We start from the raw sequence: 22,905 nt of genomic DNA, 5'->3' as shown, positions 1-22,905 counted from the left end.
AAAAATGCAGTATTTCAATTTAAGATGAAAAATCCAAAATACCTGATCTTCTTGATTCAAGAACATGAGGTTTTTTTTGTTTTGTTTTGTTTTGTTTTAAGGTCATCTTAAAAACAGGGAGGGTAGCAAATAAACTCAGTTTAAATGGTTGCATTACGAATTTCCAAGAAAGTCATACTTGAAAAGTATAAAACCCCACTTAAGCTACGGTGACCCGCATAATGCAAAATATAACACTCTGCTATAGAAAAACACAACTAAACATGTAAATGGCTTAATTTCATAAAGGTAATAATCCCTTTAGCCAATTGTTTACAAAGGTGGAACAATCCAAAATAACTTTATTTAGTTTCTTACAAAGAGCAAGTATAGGAGCTGTTCAAAAATCATGTAGTCAATCAAAATGAAATGTGACTTGTACCGACTGCTGGAGTTGTCTTGCTGTGCAGGAAAGACAAGTCTGAGAAGCGATTTGGATAGGTAACCTTGTATAAAAATAGTAGTAGTCTTTTAAGTCTAGAATACTGCCTAACTCTGGAGATGCAGGGGGTCAGCATTCTTTAGGTTCAAGGTATTAATTTTTAAATAGCAGCTGAGTGTGTCCTCATGGCAAAGCATAAAGACCTTTATTTTTCCTTGAAAAGGAATTTCAAAATTGTCCTTTCCCCTCACAGTGTCCTAGAATCTAAGGAGCAGGGGAGGGGGCTGTCCTGTATCCCAGCGTTCTCTGAAGCACTGCTGAAGGAGGCTGTTGGCCAGGGGATAAATGATTTGCAGGTAAGTCCTTGGTGCCCATCATTCCACAGCAAAGCCACATGTCTCCTCGATGGCTGTTAGCAGCTTTTCATAGAGCTTCTCATAGCTTTCATAGGGTGGAATGTCTATTCGATTGAAGCTGTAAATAAGCAAACCAGACTTGATCATTTCTCAGAACAAGTCAACAGGTGCAGCAAGTGAGCATTACAGGCTTTGTGTCACACAAGTCAGAAGCTGGCAGTCCTCTGAAGCAGAGATCACCACTTTGGGGTTTGCCTTCTGATTTCTGAATAACTTTACTTTTTAAATCACTTAAAAGAAGCGCTCATCATTTCTTTTAAAGTAAAACCTACCTACAACAACAGAGGATAAGCTACAAAAATAACTCACCAAGTGTGGGCTTTTGGCAAGTTGTTCGTGCAGGCATCAATCTGGTGTATGGTAAAGAGCCGTGGGCCCGCAGCACCTGCCAGTGAAGGAATGTGGGTCAGATCACAGCAGGTACACAAATCCATCTCCAAAGCCTCAGAACAAATCGGAACATAAACCACAGGAGCCGGGGAGCACCTTGCATCCACACATACTAACTTGAGGGCTCATAGGAAAAGTAGCCTGGCTTTGAGGTTGTAAGTGACGTGTGGGTTAAGGCCAGGTCCTGTAACATAAGCACTGCTGTCTGAGAAAAAGGCTTAACTGATGTCCCTCTGCCAGCTATGTGCCATAGAATATCTGCCCAAACAATAAGAGCACATTTGGTTTGCTTTTTTTTTTTTTTCCTTTTTCCAAGACAGGAGACAGGGTTTCTTTGTGTAACCTTAGCTGTCGTGGAATTCCCTCCGAAGACCAGGTTGGCCTCTGCTTTCCAAGTGCTGAGATTAAAGGCCTGTGCCACCACTGCCTGTCTTGCTTTTTTTGTTTTTTATTTTTGAAATAGGATCTTGCTGTGTAGTTCAAGATAATCTTAAACTCAAGATCCTCCTGCCTCAGCTTCCAGAGGACTAGGATTACAGACATTTGCTATTATGCTTAAAATACACATTTGAATCCTATTTACAAAGATGACACCCTAATATAACTTTAGGCGTCTGACTCAAGCCAATCTCAGCGAAGATTAGCAGTGCAGTTAGCACACATGCCCCACGCAAACACACAAGAGAAGACGACATCACGCTCCCCAACTAGGGAAGGGAACACAACTTCAGGTAGCTTTGCCTAGGCTTTCTGAGTGTCCTGTGCTGTCCCACTGTGTGGATTCTCTCTCCTCACCGGAAGCTTTGAGAATGACAAGCTTAAAGGCAAAGAAGCAAATAAGCAATTGCCACCGACTGACGCACCAAAACCATTGCAATGTTACCAACTCAAACAGCTTATTACACAGAAAAACAAATCTATAAAACTAAAGATGGTTGTAAATGAATGGCCTGAAGTCATGTGATAAATGAAGTGCTCTGACCAAACAGTTGGCTTTCAAACTTCATGCTGCCTCCCTCTGTTAAAAGAAAGGCAGAGGAGGCATCTCGGGTGGGGGAAGGTTTTTGTCAAGCTGAGATATGAACATGGAGGTGGACGACCTTCCCCACAGAATTAAAGCAAGGTGACCACAAAGTGCAAAACGGAGCACCAGCACAGAGGCTACACCCTCCACTCCGCAGCGCAGGACAACTTTCCAGGAGCTGTGATGGGAACTCCATGTGTAGTCAGAGAGGATCTTTATAAGCACAGGGCTTAGAAAACGGCAAATACCTCAAACACTGGGATCTGCCCCATCCCACCCCTGCAAGAGTGGATGCCAGGTACCCATGTGCCCCCCATGACATCTCACCTTGTAGTGCTTTGAAGCCTTGCAGAGGCACTCGAGAGGACCCTGTCACAAACTGGAGTAACCGTGCTCGTCTCTCTTCATCAAAAAACTCCACAGCTTTCCAGAACCACTTGACCACATTGCTGTCTGGGGTACAGTGTTTTAACCGGGTGTTGACCTTCCAGTCACTCACGTCAATTTTGCCAAGTCCACAAATAATGAGCTGTTGAAATATTTGCAGGAGTGGTGAGCCAGTGGACATCAAAGCTGGGCCTCCCAAGACTTCTTAGATTTGCAGTGAGCATTCCCCAAGTGGTACACAGCCAAATTATCTGAAAAGCTTTTCAAGATAGACAACAGACCCTACACCGCAGAGATTCTAGCTCTAACACATACAACAGACCCTACACTGCAGAGACTCTAACTCTGCGTCTGGTGTCAGCAGGTCTGAACCTTTTTTTTTTTTTTTTTTGAGACAGAGTTTTTCTCTGTATAACCTGGAATTCACTGTTGACCAGGCTGGCTTCAAATTCAAGAGACCCGCCTGCCTCTGTCTCCCAAGTGCTGGCATTAAAGGCAAGTGCCACCACTGCTCTGCGAGGGTCTGTATCTTTAAACCTCCAGAGGTATCTACTCATTGTAGGTCTCATTCTCAGTGTCTGACAATCACTGTAATGGACTCTGACAAGATCAAAGATTTGTAAAAATTCCAGTTTCAAAATAAAATTCTAAAACTTTAAAACATTAGACAGAAATCAAGACTCAGTAAACACAAGCTGGGTGTAATCCCAGCACTTCAGATGCTGAGTCAGGAGGATCAACATGAGTTTAAGGCTAGCCTGAGCTACTACCGTGTCTCAAAAAGAGGATGAGAAGAAATAGTCTAGAGGTTAGATCTGTGCCTTTCTTAGGCCTGCACTGATTTACATTAGTTCTAACTCTGTTAGCTTTGCAACTGGAGCAATTCAATTTGACAGTGTTGTTTGCGCTAACACAGTCACCTCTACCTTATTTTACCTGGGAAAATGGTCCAGAGTGTGTAGCAAAAAACTTGTTGGATACATAATTCAATTAACAACTTTGAAATTATATTAAAGTGTAAATACTCGAGGGCCAGGCATTGTGGCACACACTTTTAAACTCAGCATTCAGGAGCAGAGGCAGATCTGTTGAATTGGAAGTCAACCTGGTCTACACAAAGTAAGTTCAAGAACAGCCAATGCTACATAGAGAAACCTTTGTCTTGGAAAATAAAATAAATAAACAAAACACACAAATTCTGCTGTAGTGTTCCACTTGACATCCTGATACAATCAACACATAAGAACTATACCAAAGTCACTTTGATACTAGTAACATCTCTACAGAGTCCAATACTGAACTATATATGTATAAATATCTAAATCTTCGTGTCTCAGGTCAAGTGCTGTATTACAGCCATGCTCTACCACTCGCAACAAACCTCACTATTTCTTTCATAGTAGTTCAGTATTAAGTTGGATATGTTTACTGTGGTACTCTAAGTGTCATCTTCACACAAAAGGGAAAGTTAACTGTTCAATATAGAGCTGACTACTGTTATTATATGGGTGTTTGCAAAGGCCCAGGAATGGTTAAACACCATATAATTTATCTTGTTTAATTATTATATTTATTTTTCAATGCTAAATGCATTCTAGCAAAGATGAGCAACTAGTTTTATTGACATTTTATTGAAATAGATTTCAGTATGTTAGAGACAAAGTAATATATTTAAATAAGCCAATTAAATCAAGAAATGACAAAAAGTAGGGAAGAGGGCCCAGACTGCAGGATGGCTCAGTGGGTAAAAATACTTGCTAAACAAGTATGGTAACCGGAGTTCAATCCCCAGAACCCACATCCATAAAGAGAGAACTGATATCACAAAGCTGTCCTCTGACTTCCATGCACCATGGGAAGAATTTTAAGTGGGAAGAATGTCTATGTGACTTGAAAAGAAAAGGGACTTGAGAGGCAGCTTAGCTGGTGGAGTGCATGAATCTCTAGGCTTAACCCTAGAACTCAGTGGGGAGCAGAAAGCCAGCAGTTAAAGGTCATTCTCATCTACATAGTCCCAGATTAGTTAAAAAGAAGGGAAAGAATATATAAATTAAGAATGTCTCCATAGGGGGTTGGAGAGATGGCTCAGCTTGCTGCACTTTTAGAAGAGTCAAGCTTGATTCCTAGTACACACAGCAGGCAACGAACAATCACCTGTAACTACAGCTCCAAGGGATCTACCTCTCTGTTCTCTGAGGGAACCTGTACCAATGTGCACACTCCCTACACACACACACACACACACACACACACACGCGCACACGCACACGCACACGCACACGCACACGCACACACGCAGATACCCATAAATAAGAGATTGCTTACCCACTGAAACTCCAAAGCCCAAAATACTTCCTGTAAGAATTCTCAGAGGATTGACTCATGAAACTCTGAAAACATTAGAAAGCACCACTTTCATCTACAGACAGCAGCAGAGGCCCCAGACTTGTTACACCACATGATCACAATAGTAACCCACTGACCTCCAGCTCCTTCTCATCAAATGTCTTCAGCAGATGCTGTGGAATGACTTCGTTAAATCCCTTCTGCAGCGCCAGGAACTGAGCTTCAATGCCTCGCAGAAATCTCCAGTTTACGTAAAGCCTGCAACATGGTCAGGGGTGTCATGTGACTGCATAAATTCAGATTTGGTAATTGCCATAGTATCTACTTTGGCAACTTTATACTTTAAAGTAGCTATCATCAGAATTGTAGTCTAATAGGGCTAAGACACAGGTGAGCTGGACAGTCCTGCTCATAGGTACAAGACCCTGGGCTCAGTCTCTGGTCTGAAGACGAAGGACACTAAAAAAGTCAAACAATTTAGTCTAATGTCTAAAAAAAGTTTAAAACTAAAGGGACAAGTGGACCCTGAATGTGGAGACAACTCAATGCACTACAAAGCAGTATCTTCCACCACTAGCCAGCAGCTTCAGGGGTCTACTCTTCAAGCGGGGCCTGAGTTTAACAGACGTGTATCCCAGTCACTAGGAGGGCTGAAGCAGGAGAATCAAAACAGTTCAAGCCCTGCCTGGGCTAAGGAGTGAATTCAAGGAAGCCTTGTCTTAAATTTAAAATAATAAAGAGGAGGGGATGCAGTCCAATGGCAAGGCCTTGCCGACACACACAAAGCCTTCCTTGCACTTAGCCCCCAGCACTGCTGACTGACTAAACAAAACAACTCTTCCAATCAGAAAAACCTCCTAGTAAACTGAACATCGACTACAACTCAGGGTCTGAAGTTCAATTTTGGTTCAGATTTATTAGTTACCATAAATATCTATTTTGGTAATTAACTATAATAACATTAATAACATTTCTTTCTAATATTTAAAAAAAAATTCATATATATTGGTGTTTTGCCAACAAGGATATCTATATGAGTGTCAGATCCCTGGAGTTACAGACAGGTGTGAGCTGCCATATGGATGCTAGAAATTGAACCTAGGTCCTCTGGAAGAGCAGTGAATGCTCTTAACTGTCAAGCCATCTCTCCAGCCACAACATTTCTCCCTTAATTTATAATACACAAGTTAATAAGCAGAATAAAAGGCTCAATCTGACCATTTCTGGGACAGGGATCAAAGGGTGACTTGAAAATGCTGTCAGAGCATGTGAGGAGCTCTGTTTATCCAAGAGGAAGAGAACAGGAAAGGAGGCAAGGCAGAGCTAGTAAACCCAGAGAAGATGCTATCAGAATAATGCTCACTGCTCCCCAGAAGCTGGAAACCTTGGAAGATGTCAACTTACCAACCAAAATACTACATCTTTTGTGAAACTTTTCAGATACTACATCTTTTGTGAAACTTTCCTTGTACCTTTTAAAATCTGTTTTTTGAGACAGGGGTTCATTAAAATGCTATATATGGTGTGTGTGTGATGTATAAATATGTGTATTATTTATGTCTCACAGGGTGGCTACAGGACAGCCAAGGATGACTTTCTATACACCTGATATTCCTGCCTCCTGAGATCAAAGGTGTACATCAACACACCCAGCTTAAGAATATTTCTGGGCTAACTTTTAATATTAACTGAACATTCTAATTCATACTTAGATGCATGTATGTTTCTGTAAAAGGGTTCTAAAATGGGGTTGCTTGAAGGGTAATTTTCATGCTCATAGAGAACCTGGGCTGCCCAGTGTGTCACTTCACAGCAGAGATCATGTTGGCCACAAGTATATGTAGACCAAAAAAAGATCAGGCACAGGCTGGAGAGATGGCTCAGCAATTAGGAACACTGGGTGTTCTTCCAGAGGACCTGGGTTTGATTCCTAGTGCCCACAGGGCAGCTCACAACCATCTGTGACTCTAGTACCAGGGAATTTGATGGCCTGCTTTGGCCTCCAATGGGCACCAGGCATGCACATGTTGCACAGACATACAAGCAAGACAAACATCCAGACCTGGATACAACTTGGGAGGTAAAGGCAAGAGGATCAGGAATTCAAGGTCATTCTCAGCTACATAGCAATTTGGAGGCCAGTGTGGGCTTTGGAGACACTGTCTCCAAAAGGGGGTGGGAAGGACCTCTAGCTTCTGAGCTCTAGAATGTGAGCAGCCGATGAGAAAGAAGCCTATTTTACTGACAGGCCAAGAAAGGGAGCAGCCTTTGATACCATACTGGAGTCCAGTGAGCTCAGATAAAGCCAGTCATTTGTGCCATCCTGGCTGAGGCCTCAAATCTAAGAGTCAGAAGGCCCACTTTGGCCCTTTAACCCTATCTGACAGCTTGTGAACTAGCAGTACACTGTACCTATTATTCTCTGCCCAATTATCCCAGGAATTATGAAAAAAAATAGTCAAGAGTGAGAGTTTTTAAGTCATTTAATTCCACAGAAGTTTGTTCAGCAGTAAGTAATATTTTGTAGACACTTTTTTTATAGTAATATCCTCGAGCTTTTTTTTTTTTTTTTTTTTTTTTTTTTTTTTTTTTTAAATTCAAGCATTTACCTGACATATTCTTTTTTATTTTCTTCAGTGACAGGGATACTTTTGCCATTTGGTTTGAGTTCATGCTGAATAATTTCGCCATATGCATTATGTTCAACACAGAAGGTATGGTCCAGAACACCTGTAATATCGTTTTCACTAGATAAGAAACAGAAAAGACACATTAACAGGGGAACCTAGCTCCCATCTCCAACAGTGTGTTCACAGTGAGGTGTTCAGCTAAGGCAGGACTACGTGCGATACAGCGGTTACAGGACCAAACTCCTCCCACCAGTTCTTATGTTAGCATGCTATCTTCTCTTGCAGAGAAGTCAAAGAAACTTCTCCTTATAAATACAGACAGCATTTTACTTCCTGAACAACAAGAATGGGTTCTGTCAAAGAGAGACTCTTTGAGAACAACAATACATTTCTAGTATCCAGATAAAAGGCTCTTCTGAACATGAGCACCCTCATGAGAACAAGCACTTGAGTCTCTTCTGTGAAAAAGTGATCTGTGAATTCTATGAAACTGAACCCCTTCCCATGCAGAATCAGCTAGCAGTTATTACTTTGTAAACTATGGTTTCAACAATCACTGCCTTCATTAAAATGAAATAATAGGACAGGCCAGATATGGAAAGAACACTGGTTTTTCTTCCAGAGGACCTGAGTTTATTTCACACTAAGTGTGAAAAGTGCTCACTGCATGACTACAACCTGAGTTTGGTCCCCACATGGTACCATTTACTAGTATTTAGAATTTACTATTCTGTCACATGTTGGCTGAGACAGAATACACCTTAGTCTTAGGATACTATTACATATAGTGCTTTAGCTTAAAACAGTGTACAGGTTGAGCACTCTCAGCTTGGAAATCTGAAATTCAAAATAAAACACGAATTACCATCAGGGTATGTGTGTAAAGTGTGTATGAAATGAATTGTGTTTAAACTAGGGTCCCACCCTCCAAATATCTCAAGGATATGCAAACATTCTAAAACTGGTGAGGGGATGAAGATTAGAAACACTTCTCGTCCTAAGGACTTCAGTTAAGGGATGATCAATTTGTAGTAGATTTATTTTTCTTTTCAAAGTAACAACATGAGAATCCTAGAAAGGCCTAGATCAGGTCTCAAAGCCTGTGTACCAGCCAAGCCTGGTGTTTCACCAAAGAAGCGTCTTTCTGCAGCAAATAGAAATTATTACAGAGATTCACAACTAGTCATAATGCAGAGAGTAAGGGAACATGGGCTGTCCAACCCAACTTGATAATCTACAGTGCAAGCCCTACACACAAGGCCCAGGAAGAAGACAGAAGAGAGCAAGCAGATCCCAAGAGCCACAGACCAGGAGACCTGCCATGAGATAGTGTCTCATAGACATGACAGCAAATTTCCACAATAAGGGTGCCTAAACAAGACCTGCATAGTGACAACACCAGTTGTCATGCCAATACAGAGGGGAAATCTCTCAAGTCTCCCCACTTAGATGGAGAGCTACAGGCAGTCGATGACTGCTGAGAAGAGAATCGGTTTTCTCCAGGGATGAGTGACCAGACAGGTTATCTAATCCCAAGTAATCCGCCCTACACACAGATACATACTGGCAATACTAAATGAACTCAACATGTGTGTGTGCACGTGTGTGTGTGTATGTGTTTGTGTGTGTATGTGTGTGCGCACATGTTCGTATATGTGTGTGTGTAACTTCAGTTTGAGGGGATTTGACACCCTTTTCCGGCATCCTCAGACACTGCATACACATGGTGCGCAAATATGTATGCTGGCAAAATACTTATGCACATTAATAAATATTTTTAAAACCTTTTAAAGTAATAACATGGGCTGGAGATGTATCTCAGTAGTAAAGTCCTTAGCATATTAGCCTCCCTTTCAGGAATCTTAAATGTGCACAGACAGTAGACCGGGCGTGGGGTAGGAGGGAAGTCTTACACGGTTTTATGATAAACCAGACTTAACATTTTCTGTGCATATTTCAAATTAAAAAACAAGTGCAATAATTTTGAAATGTATCTTGTTATTATTTGCTTTTAAAAGGTGTATTATTATTATTTTATCTTGGCATGTATGGGTGTTTTGCCTACATGTATGTGTGAGCACCATGTGTGCCTAGTGTTTGAGACCAGAAAAAGGAAACAGATCCCCTGAAAGTAAAGTTATGAACAGCTGTGAGCCACTATGTGGAGCTGGGAACTGAACGCAGGTCCTCTAGAAGAGCAGCCAGTGCTCTAGCCACTGAGCCATCTCTCCAGCTTTTCTTTTTCAGTGTGTTGTGAGGCTGTCCTTGACTTCATGATTCTCCTAGACCTTCCAAGTGCAGGTTTTATAGGGATGAACTATCAGATATAGCTTGTATTTTTAAGATTTACTTTCATTATTAATTGTATGTAAGTGTCTATGTATGGGTACGAGTGCCCAAAAAGGCCAAGTTAGATGTCCTGGAACTAAAGTTCCAGGAAGCTGTGAGCTACCTAACATGGGTTCTGGAAATCAAACTCAAGTCAGTCAGTTCTCTGGCAAGATCAGTATATACTCTGAACTGCTGAACCATGTCAGCAGTTTTTGTTTTGTTTGAGTTTTTTTTAAAAATGTGTATGTGTGTGTGCCTGTGTGACTAAGTAGACTGTGTATGTGCAGGTGAAGGTGAAGGCTGAAGGAGGCATCGGATCCCCTGGAACTTCATGATCTGCCTCATGAAGAGTCCTGGAAACTGAACTGGGTCCTCTACAAGAGCAATAAGGGCTGTTAACTACTGAGCCATCTCTCCAGCTCCTAGCTTGTATCTTTTTAAAAGCTCAGATGCTAACTATGATAAACGGATGTAAGATTCAATACGTACAGTATCCACACCAAACTATTATGAAGGTCTGGATCAACTAACTCCATGTCGTCCAAAGTAATGGACTTCCCCAGCAACTGTTTATAGAAAGGTAACGTGAAACCACCATCAATGTAATGTCCATGGAATACAGCCATTCCCATTATTCGTCCAACAAAGTGGAAATAGGATAAATGTTCCTGAAATGGAAAAAAAAAATGAAATAAATACTCGTTAGAAACTCTTTGGTAAATTGTCTTAATAAAAACTAAATATTTCCTTCCTTTGTCTCTCTCCCACCCTCCCCCTGCTTTCTGATTTTGTTTGTTTGTCTCTGAGACAGGGCTTTACTTGCAGCCCAGTCACTTTCCTCACTGCTGGGATTACAGGTATGAGGCACCTTGTCCACATCTCTCTCAGGGCAAAGGCCCTTTAGAAAATGATTCCTTGACAAACCGTTGAGAAGCTCCTTGCACACCCTGTTCTTTGAGCACATTGTCAATAAAGCTGTTGACTCTGCTTCCTTGACCAGCCAGAGACGGAACTTCAGGATACCATGGATTTAAGACATGGATTTGGTCTCACACTTGGACTAGTCCACCGACTACTGTTTACACAAAATTAATTAGTCTCTATGGGACTAGTCCACATTTGGACAGACAAGGAATAAAGACAGTATCCAGAGAGAATACTCATGAGGAAAACAGCAAGGTGATGGAACCCAGGGATCTGGGTCTACTCCTGGAAGCACCCAGCAAAGGTCAGATGACAGGCAGATGGACAGCAGTGAGCTGTCAAGCTGCAGCTTCACCTTAACAAACAACTTCCTAAGGAGCCTTGGTCACCATATGTACATACAACTGTACTTTCACCAGATTGGTTGGTTAGATATCTATACTTTTAAATTATTTTGCTTTTCCATTTAATAAGTAGTCTTTAATTTTAAAACTTGTTTTATCTTTAAAATGTCTATTTTAAGAAATACATGCTTACTTTGAAATATTTAGATAAACCAAACACAAGCAAAGAGGACATTAAAAATTACCCATTATCTAACATCCAGACAAAATGATGATCAGTTTTATGGCGTAGACCTTTTAACGTTTTCTCTTGCAATTATCTACCCACAGCTGTATCACATTATTATATACTTTTCATTTAGCATCACCTGACATATAATAAACACACACCAGTATCACAAATCCTCTTTATCTCACAGTATGCCCTCACATCAAAACAGAACAGAGATAATTAGAAAGTGACAAATCAGCAGTAACTGCTGACATTTGGACAAGAAGCTAGTGGCAGGGATCAAACTTCGGCCTCACAGATGCTAGTCAACAACACAACACAGCCCCAGCCTAAACTTTGAAGGATTTAAGAATGTATTACAGGATTAAATGTTTAATATGCAGGGGCTCAGCTAACTCTCACAATCCCTTTCTAAGGTGCAAATTCTTCCTATTCATTTTTAACAATAAAATGATTGAGGTTTAAGGCAAATAACTATACCACAGTCACAAAGATAGTAATTTATATAAACAAGACTATGATTCTACATCTTTTTGTTTTCAGAAACATGGTCTTACACCACAATTCAAGCTGCCCTATAACTTGGTAAGAGGCAGGTTGGCCTAGAACTTTCATGATCTGCTGCCTTAGCCTGGAAAGCATGGGGCTCTCAGGTATAAGCCTGCACACCCAGAGACTCCATGTCTAATTTCATAATCTGTGTTGGTTTCTTTCCTTTTTTACTTTGAAACAGGGTCTCACTTATGAAGTCCAGTCTAGTCTCAGCCTTCGAACTGATGTGATTACAAGCACACACTACTAGACCCAAATCAAGAACAACCATTCACACTATTTTATGTCATAATTTAACCAATCCTCTGCATGGACAATTGTGTTGTGTCCAATGGGGGGATAATCAATAGCAGACAGCCTAGTGTCCCAATGCAGCACACAGCTGTAATCATTTACTAGGACAACTTTCAAAAAGAGGATTGCTGAATCAGAGGGTGTGGCCAGGACCAGCCAAGTGATTCCTTTGTGAGAATCACACTGACATTACAGATGAGAGCAGAGTAGATCCCAGCACATTCACACTATTGTGACCACAGCTCATACCGGATTAACTGCAGAATCAGGATTGATTTGCAGCGTGTAGATATCATCTCTAGAATACTGGAAGAGACCATAGTAAGGATTCAACATTTCATGCGACAGGAGATACAACCATTCCCTAGAAAACAAGATAAAGTAATTTGTTAATTAAGATATGCCATTAATCACTCTAGTAAATGATTTTTTAATTTTTAAATTTTATTATTATTATGGGTATGCATGATGTATATAAATACATGTGTCATGGAATACATGTGGAAGTCGGAGGACAACTCCATGGAGTTGGTTTTCTCTTATCACTTATGTGGGTTTGGGGACTGAACTCTGACTGCAAAGTCACTTTAACCTGATGGACTTTACCTAGGCTGGACTCAAACCCAGAGATTCACCTGCATCTGTCTGTCAAGTGCTGGGATGAAAGGCGTGCTGCATTATGTCCAGTTTCCACAGTACTAACTGTGGCTCTATAAAAATCACAACAGAAAATGAATGCTTAAAGAGCAAATATACTTATTATTATACAGTTATTGTTCATAATTTGGAACAACTTCATTATACTTTTGCATCAGTGAGAATAAAGGTACTACTTAGAAGTAAAGCTGTTCAGGAGATGCTGTGGCCCTCTAGCTTGATCACTTTAAATGTTATATAAGATTTGTAACTCATAATAAATCATCTAATGTCTATTTCTATCAGGACAGATTCATACTAGATTCATAATGATACATAATACAATAGGCAGGCAGATCCCTGTGAGTTCAAAGTCAGCCTGATCTACCTATCAAATTCTAGGAAGGTCAGGGTATATACAGAGATTCTGTCTTAAGAAAGACACATAACACAGCGTGAATTTATTCTTCCTTTTTGGGTAGTGGAGTGCTCTTTAGCATTGTTTTAGTAAAGTGTCAATGTCGATCTCATCATCGTTTACGGTATAAAGTCAGATCCCAAAGCTTTGGGTATATGTGGACACTGGTATTCTTTGGGCATGCTCCATACAACTTCTCTTCCTTTGTGTTGTACTGGAGATAGAATACAGAGCTCTGCACATACTAGGCAAGTGCTCTACCACTGACCTATATCCCCAGTCCTCTTCTGTTTCTTTGAGATACGTCTTGTTTGCCTAAACTGGCCTTGATTTACTCTGCAGTCCAGACACAACTTGAACTTGTGGTTATCCTACCTCGGCCTCTCAAGCAGTATCAGGATGCCACCAAAGCCTGTTCTAAACCTAACCCTTTTTTCTAACCTTTCTTGGTTTCAAGTGTATGCCAATGCTTTTGTTTGTTTGTTGGTTGGTCTGGTTTGGTTTTTTTGATACAGGGTTTCTCTGTGTAGCCCTGGCTGTCCTGGAACTCACTCTGTAGACCAGACTGGCCTCGAACTCAGAGATCTACCTGCCTCTGCCACCAAAGTGCTGGGATTAAAGGCGTGCGCCACCATGCCTGGCTGACATCAGTGCTTTTAAAACCTCAATATGAATAGCACTACTGCTAATTTAGCAAATTCTTCATATTTTTCAATAAAAGATGCTTGTCATTTTGGTGACAAGGAAATAACTAGTCTAGGACTTAATACTGTTAACAAATTAAAAGAAAATGTTTCACAATTCTATGATGTGATAAAGGTCAAATTAAATTACTATTATATGACAGTAAAAAATGGACTGGAGAGCAAAGCCAGGATGTGTCTCTCCACACACAGCCTCCACTGCACACCACAAACCTGATGAATGTGCTATGCTTTGCTTGTGTGCTGTTGTGTGTATCTATGCTTTTTTAAAAAGAAAGATGAATTTTTCTCATTTTCCCAAGTGTTTAGATTATGCATAGAAGCAAAACTGACCATTTTTGATCCACTACAAACTAAAGGTCAGACAGCGCAGTCACTCATTCATCTCTACATGCCGTTTACCCTGCCTCCATCTATAGTAACGAGGGAATTTTAAAAAGACTACTCACCTGATCTGTATAATAGTTATCACTAGCAGATAAATGTTTTCCTAACATTGAAACTCTATTTCTGAGTAAATAAAACCATAGTAATTAAAGTTCTAAAATTTACATGCAAAAGATATTTTTTAAAACTCTAAAATATGCAGTAAATGGATAGAACTGGAAAAGATCGTATGGAATGAGGTGAGCCAGAAAGACAAGCACTGCACATTCTGTGACTCCTAACTACAAATCTTCAGATACAAGTATATAACCTGGAGTAATTGCAGAAACCAGGAAATGAGAAAGGGCTGGGAGTTGGGGGAGGGTTTGAGAGAGAGGTAGCAGGATAAAGGTGATATGGAAAGGGAAATGGGATGGAAATCTAATTGGAAAGGGAGGTGGGATAAATAACACCAAGGATATTTGACAAAACCTCAAGAAATCATATTGTTTTGTATTCACCTAAAATTATATGTAATACATATAAGCACAGGAGTAGACAGAAAGATAAAGTTATGCTACTTGGGCTGACGATATTCCTCAGAAGAGCCATTAGAGTACTTTATAAAAACTCCAATACCAGGCATTGGAAGCTTCGCTGTAGTTGTTGGCCAGTGTATCTAAGTGACTCCCAAAATAATAGAAGCTACTGCTGTTGCCTGTGGTTGTCTCTCAAGAGGTTAAAGGTAAACCCCTGAAAACACTGTATGCCCAAGACACAGGATTCAGAGGATTTGAGCTGGATCTAACCCAAAAGTGATTGTCCAACAGTCTTGCTTTCGTAGTATTATGCAAGGTGTCAAGGAAGGGAAGCAATCAATAGTCATAATATCCAGCTATGACACCAGGAACTATAACAATGACCAGCATGGCCAGATATGCAAAAAGGTACAATAGTGGCACACCTGTTTTAGTGATAACTCACAGCTGCCTAATTACACACTAGGACCACTCAACAAGAGGAAAATCATGCATGGTACTAAAAACCCAGCCAACTACCAGAGGTTAATGAAGTCAGGAATCTTACAAGAGCGCCTATTACCACCATTCTGCTAGATCAACATAATTCCTAATTTCATTCTAAAATTTACCTTTTTACCTACAGATATGTGTAACTCTCATCTTTCTTCAAAGAAGCTTTTCTTTACAGCAAATGGAGACAATTACAGAAAACCACAACTGGTCTTAATGCAGAGACAAATGGATCATGGGGAAGCCAACCCCAATGGATAGATACACCTACAATACAACTTCTTCACCTAAGGTTCTAGGCAGATTTCAGAAGTGTCAGGAAGACTGTAAGAGCCAGAGGACCAGGAAGTCTGCTGTGAAATGTGTCTCCTAGAAAAGACAGGGGAGCTACACCCATGACACTGCAATGATATGGCTACTAAACAAAACCTAAATGACAACATCAACAGACATGCTAACATAGGAGGAAGTCTCATGGGCACTCAATCCCAAAGTTCTAAAGGGAACTAATGACTGGTGGGAGAGAGAATTAGTTTCTCCTAGGGATGAGCCTAGTATGAACTGGTTATCCAATTAAAAACTTGTCAGGCCTGAAATCATATACATCCAAACTACACTAAACATACTCACTGTGTTGGACTTATATAGTTATATAGATATATATAACAATAATAAATAAAAAGAGGCTATTAATTTGAGAGGGCATAAGAGGGGCTAGAGAGAAAGAGAAGAAAAATAATGCAGTTATACTTTAACTTATAAGTTTTAATAAAAGAAATAACCTAAACAGACACAAATATTAAAATTCTATAAAATCACATAGAATAGTTATGAGAAAACTATAAAGTACAGAAAGTGCACATTTCTAGGTAAAGCCTGGTAAGCATGAGTGGCACTGACAACTGTAGGACTTGGTGAAAACAGCTTACTTAGGCTGGATTAGAATAAGAGAAGCAAGAGTACTTAGCAGTCCTTATAGTAGTTCTGTCCAGGGCTGTGGTTCTCCTAAACTCATGTAAAGTAAGTGTCACACCTGAAAAATCCTGACAGCATGCATGCCATAGAAAATAAGTTGAATTCAATGTATGATTAAGAACATAACAGAGGACTGGAGAGATGGCTCAGTGGTTAAGAGCACCGACAGCTCTTCCAGAGGTCCTGAGTTCAATTCCTAGCAACCACATGGCACCTTACAGCCATCTGTAATGGGGTCTGGTGCCTTCTGGTTTGTCTGAAGAGAGCAATGGTGGTGTACTTATATGCATAAAATAAGTAAATAAATCTTAAAAAAAAAAAAGAAAAAGAACACAGCAGAAGCAGCATGTAATACCTTTTCTACAAAAATATTCTTAAGGACCATTGTGAGACATACATGTGTTTCATATTTGAGTAAGCAAATATAATATGTCCTTGTTTAGCAAGCAAGGGTTCAGGTTGAAATTGACAGTGAGGCAGAGGAAATAAGATATATTGAAGATGTAAAAATGCAGGCCAGCCAGCCCTACATAGTGCTGCAGGGTTTCTATGATCCTGAGTACTAACTACGTTTCTGCTCTTGTCATCTCATTGTGAATGAATCCACTGGGATTGTATCTGTATTGTAAACAGTGAGCAGTTTTATACTTGAAGGTTTGTGATAGTTACAAGTTATAGGCATAGCTTAACTTCGTTTAGTACAAAGATCCAAATGGAGGCTGAAGAGATAGGTCAGCAGTTAAAAGCACTGTCTGCCCTTGCAGAGGACCTGGACGGTGCTCCCAGCACCCACAGAGTGGTTCACAACAGTCTGTAACTCAAGTTCCACAGAATCCAATGTCCTTCTCTGGCCTCCTTGGGCACTGCATGAACATGGTACACATTCCGACACACAGGCAAATACTTACACAGATTAACTATAAATAAATATATAAAACAAATGATGATTGATTGAATGAATAGATAATAAACAGATATCCATGTATTTACCTGGCAACCCCTCCATAGTCAAGGCCTTCTTCTCCACGAAATTTTATCATTAATCGCTTCCATAGATCCTTTGGCCTCATTTTCATGACCTGTCGATATGATTCCTGAAAAATAATTTTAATATACTATCATCATTAGGTACTTTAGCCTCTAATTTAAAAGTTTTCTTCTCCCCCAATTCACAAAACTCATATAGGCAACAGTAGAAACTAAAAGTAAAAGAATCACAATTCTAAAAGAACATAAGTAAAATAATATATTAACCACACAGACAACTTTATATTGGGGACAGTGTCAAGACAGACTCTTACAAAGCCCAGACCAGCCTTGAACTCTCATGTAGATAATGTTGGCCTATGGATGGCCTGGAAATTGCTATGTAGACTACGCTGGCCTTGATCTTGCAGAGATCCACCTGTCTCTAACTCCAGAGTGCTGTGATTATATAGTTAGGTATGGTGCCTGTATCTATTTTTTTTAAATGGGCTTACTTCACTTTTTCTTGTATAAAAATCCCTTTATGGTAGCCAACAGCTGCAGCCTGGCTCTTCTGGACAGAGACCCTGGTATGAATATTATAAGATAATCAGGTAGTTCCTGATAGGAAGAATTGGTGAGCACATCTGTTTCTCGAGGTCTAGGGCAGCTGTAAGCTGTAGATCTTGGAGATGTCATCAAATGCAGCCCTGGATGGCCACAGTCAATACTGGCCATCAACAACTTCTTGGACTCAGGTGTTTACACAATACCGGTGCTTCTGGGCCAATGGGCTGTTACCTTGTTTGGGATTTGATTATCTTACTTTCTTGGTTGCCTCTGTGTATCAAGACAATGGAGAGTTTATCTAAGATGATGGGTGCATGAATGCTGGTGGCTGTCTTACAGGTGTAACTAGCTAGCACTGACAACAATGTAGTCTCCAATGGCCAATATACGCCGTGAACCCGTCTATTAGCCAGTGTAAGACCTGTCTAAAACTGCCTTATTCTTCTTCACAGCCTTAGTCATGGTAACACCTTAAGAAGTTATGTGGAGGCTGATGGACAAGAAGAAAGAATCTCTGGCTAGGGACCTGATTGTTTTTTGTTTTAAAAAAAAACTATTTTATGTATACGAGTGCACTGTAGCTGTCTTCAGACATAGCAGAAGAGGACATCAGATCCCATTACAGATGGTTGTGAGTCACCATGTGGTTGCCGGGAATTGAGCTCAGGTCTTCTGGAAGAGCAGTCAGTGCTCTTATCCATCTCTCCAGCTCCACCCCAACCCCTTATTAAACATTATTTTTATTTTTAACAGGTGCATGTGTTGGTGTCCACGGAGGCCACTGAATCCCTGGATCCTGAGTTGTAGGTGGTTGTAAGCCATCTGACATGGTGCTATAACTAAACTCAAGTCCTCTGGAAGAAGTACTTTTAACAGCTGGGCTGTTTCTCCAGCCTCCAATCTTTATATTCTTGACCACAAAGCCCAGAATGGTAACAGGATCTACTTCTTGTTTCAAGCCTTACTTCCCTCCACAAATTCCAAGACTGCAGCGTTGGCCATGACTGTGATCCCAGCCCAAGTGTGCTTGCAGTCTCTAAGTAAGAATCCCCAGCCTCCCAAGCCCAGGAACCTGGGACCTCTGGATCTTTCCAGTGTACAAGGATCACCTACTGTTATTTAGTGTTTTCCAGGTCAGAAGAAGCTCTTTTTATCACTTTGAAATACAAATGACACTGTAACCAAGGACAAAAAGCTCACCAGGAGGCAGATCTCTGTGAGTTTGAGGCCAGCCTGGTCTACAGAGTGAGTTTCAGAACAGCCAGGGCTATCCAGGGAAACTCTCTCTCTGAAACACACATGTGTGCACACTTAAAAGACAGACAGGGCAAACAGAGAGAAAGAAAAGAAGGAGGAGGAGGAGGAGAAGGAGGAAGAGGAGGAAGAAGAGGAATAAGAATAAGAAGAGGAGGAGGAAGAGGAAGAAGAGGAGGAGGAGGAGGAAGAGGAAGAGGAAGAAGAAGAAGAAGAAGAAGAAGAAGAAGAAGAAGAAGAAGAAGAAGAAGAAGAAGAAGAAGAAGAAGAAGAAGAAGAAGAAGAAGAAGCAGCAGCAGCAGCAGCAGCAGCAGCAGCAGCAGCAGCAGCAGCTAATGAGAATACTTTTACTCCAATGAAAGATGGCTCAGTGGTTAAGAGCACTGACTGCTCTTCCAGAGGTCCTGAGTTCAATTCCCAGCAACCACATGGTGGCTCACAACAACCATCTGTAATGGGATCTGATGCTCTATTCTGTATATACAGAGCACTCATACATTTAAAAAATATATACATAAATAAATGAACTAATAAAAAAAAAGAGTAAAACAAAGTCTATGCATGATAGTGCATGCCTTTAATCCCAGTCTTTAAGGAGGCAGTCAGAGGCAGATGTTTTCAAACATCCTGGTCAAAATAGACAGTTCTAGGCTAGCCAGAGATACATAGTGAGACTGTCTCAAAACAAAATAAAAAAAAGAGCAAATCACTAAATTTAAGTTTCTTCTAACTGGAATTAAGGCTTATATATTTACCTCAAAAATCTCTTCCCTAGACACCTCAATGCGGCAGTGGCCAGCTTGAGGCTGCTGTTGGGAAAGTTCTTGCCGCAAGATTTTTAGTTTTTGAACCAAGTCTCGCTTGTACCTTGGCACTGTGAGACACTCAGTGTCATCGGGACACAACGATACCACTTGCTGTTGCTGTTGGTCTTTCAACTGGTTCTGGCGACTGGAAATAAACAGAAATGTTACCGAAGTACTTTTAAAACATACAAGACCGCAATTCTACATTTAAATCAGCATCAGCCTATAAGAGAAATCTATCAATGTCTAAGCCTGACAAGGCAGATAGATCATCAGCCTGATAGAACTGGTTACTGAGGCTCTATTCATAAAGCTTTATAAAGATACTAAGAAGAACTGCTCAGATGCCACTTCCTCCACATCATCCCATCACCTAATTTAAAGCTCAGGCATTTTGCCAAGCACCCCGCGTCATCTAGAGTCTGTTTTTCTGGAAGAACCAAACAGAAGCTTAAACTGGCAGCTCAGTGGAGACCTTTCCTGCTACACCTGATTCTGTCTAAACCACAAAGATAAAAAGCCAGTGAAGCAGCTTGTCTCCTCAGCAACGCTAGGCATGTACAGGTGGTTATATAAGCGGTGATGTCAGCACTGGGCAGAAAACAGTGGGGATGCCAATTTGCTGCCTGAAAGGCCTCTGACAATGTTCAGAGTCCTTATCAAGCAAATTATTTTCTTGAAATAGGTAAGCCTGACAAACAGAAAAGATTCAGGTTGTAATCTTTGTTCATAGTTACTTTTAAAAGTTTTCTTTAATTATAAGGTAGAATTTCTGGCATAGTATTAAAAACATCAGGCATAGTGATAAAGGGTGAAAACAGAAAAAGGAAGGGAGAAAAGACCCTTCAGTCAGGCTGCGGACAAAGTCCAGCTGCAGCACCTTTTCTGTACCTCTGGGAAAGCTGTGAAACTGCCTGAGGCTCCAGTTTTCTCCCTGATGAAGAGAGGGCTGAATGGACAAAGTATGCTTTTCAAGCAAGATTCTTTTCTTTCTTTTTGTAAAAGATGTACTTTATGTATGTAAGTAGCTGTCTGCGGAGAAACCAGAAGAGGGCATCAGATCCTATTACAGATGGTTTTGAGCCACCATGTGGTTGCTGAGAATTGAACTCAGGCCCTTTGGAAGAACATCCAGTGCTCTTAACTGAGCCATCTCTCCAGCCCCACAAGATTCTTTTTCAAAAAGGGTATTTGGGCAAAGGCTATGTGTCCTTGGCTAGGCGACTTACTGAGACCTAATGACAATATTTTGCAATAGTTTAATAATGTTGTATCCTGACATTTATAGATTATATTGTGAGGCCTTAAACACTGGAACAATTTAACTGCATTGCATCAAAAAATATCTCTTTACAGAGAGTAACCACAGTATCTCAGGAAGAACTCTGAAGGAGAGAACTGAGGGAGGTTCTGGTACCCACAAAACAACTTCAGGCTTCCCTCAACATGCACACTACACACAAGCCTACTGCAGACTTCTGATAGCCAACTGCTCCCACTGCTTCTCTCAAAAAGTAATTCCTAACTCTTTTAGTATAATTCAAGACTGCACTCTAAAATTTAACTTGCCTACTCTATTTTTTTTCTGGCTCAGATAATTGCCCTCTACATGATTTGTATAACAATCTACATTTCTCTCTCACTTCCTAAAATGTTGAAACAGGAAAAAACAAAACAAACAAAAACCCCTTAGAATCAAAGCAATCTATAAATGTTTGTTTAAGTTATATATAATCCATACATAAGAGCTCTGTAAAAGTCATACTAATAGTTAAAATAACTTCAAGATTTCATTATTTGGATAACAGCCAAAGTATTTTATCATATATTTTATCACAGACAAGAGATACTCACCCACCATTCTTCTCTCCCTCTCTGACTATATGGGCTTTAAAGATTATACAAAGGAATAAAAACCACATTGTAAGCCAGGCAGGGTACCCCATATTAGGGGCCAGGTCATCCTCTGCTACATAGTAAATTTAAGGTCACAGTGGGATCCTCTAAGACTCTGTCGATTTTTTTCACTGTTTAAGGTTTATTTGGTGTTTTCATTGGCATGACACTTGGTTGGTTCCATCAACAATATGCAGATCTTACATTTCACATAATACTGCAATGTACACTACAGATACATATAATACATAAAATATCCTATAGAACATTTATGTACAAGATATGCATGATGGACTTATACACTGGAGCTAGGTTATGACTAACTGGAAACTCGTTGGCCTAGGCATGTTTGGTGAGGGTGCACAGGGCAGCAATGCAGCAGGCTCACAGGGTAAGACCCTGTAGATTGGGCTGGAGAGATGGCTCAGTGGTTAAGAGCACTGACTGCTCTTCTAGAGGTCCTGAGTTCAATTCCCAGCAACAGATGGTGGCTCACAACCATCTGTAATGGGATCTGATACCCTCTTCTGGTGTGTCTGAAGACAGCTACAGTGTACTCACTTACATAAAATAAAAAAAACTTAAAAAAAAAAAAAAAAAAAAAAAAAAAAAAAAAAGACCCTGTCAATTAGTAACAATAATTCAAGTTAGGCCTGGTGGTGCAGGCTACCTAAGGCACAGGATCCCAAGTTCAAGGGCTGCTAAGGCCACAGAGTGAGTTCAGGACCAGCCTAGGCAACTCAGTAATATCCTGCCTCAAAATAACACAAACAAGAATAAGTTTACCACATGAATAGTTAGAAAAAGAAAATTAAAGACTCTAGCACTTGTGAAGCGAAGGCAGGAAAATAAAAAAGTTCAAAGGCAACCTAGATTATAAAACCAGTTCCAACATGCCTACATAACAACCTAAACCTTATCTCCAAATAAATTATTACAACAAAATACAATTTAAAATATCATCATAGGCCTGTTGTGGTGATATATGCCTT

The 22,905-nt window shown here is 40.4% G+C and overlaps 1 protein-coding gene across 2 annotated transcripts in view; it reads right to left on the bottom strand.

The window, feature by feature from the left end:
* Window positions 1-314: 314 nt before the first annotated feature.
* Window positions 315-22,905, bottom strand: part of Smurf2 (SMAD specific E3 ubiquitin protein ligase 2) — a 100,208-nt gene continuing 77,617 nt past the window's right edge. The window contains exons 11-19 of one of the 2 annotated variants that reach the window (XM_034505279.2): window positions 19,967-20,162; window positions 17,412-17,515; window positions 12,541-12,655; window positions 10,435-10,613; window positions 7,594-7,731; window positions 5,122-5,242; window positions 2,579-2,780; window positions 1,147-1,222; window positions 315-895 (exon numbers count right to left, since the gene is read on the bottom strand). In XM_034505279.2, coding sequence (XP_034361170.1) covers window positions 796-895; window positions 1,147-1,222; window positions 2,579-2,780; window positions 5,122-5,242; window positions 7,594-7,731; window positions 10,435-10,613; window positions 12,541-12,655; window positions 17,412-17,515; window positions 19,967-20,162 — 1,231 coding nt within the window. In that variant the 3' untranslated portion in view covers window positions 315-795. The remainder of the gene's footprint in view (window positions 896-1,146; window positions 1,223-2,578; window positions 2,781-5,121; window positions 5,243-7,593; window positions 7,732-10,434; window positions 10,614-12,540; window positions 12,656-17,411; window positions 17,516-19,966; window positions 20,163-22,905) is intronic. The other variant, XM_076935589.1, reaches the window with a different exon arrangement.

The sequence above is a fragment of the Arvicanthis niloticus genome, chromosome 6 (assembly GCF_011762505.2).
Source record: "Arvicanthis niloticus isolate mArvNil1 chromosome 6, mArvNil1.pat.X, whole genome shotgun sequence".
In the NCBI taxonomy this organism is placed as follows: Eukaryota; Metazoa; Chordata; class Mammalia; order Rodentia; family Muridae; genus Arvicanthis; species Arvicanthis niloticus.
Note: the sequence above shows the minus strand (reverse complement) of the source record. Positions and strands in the feature narration are given on the sequence as shown.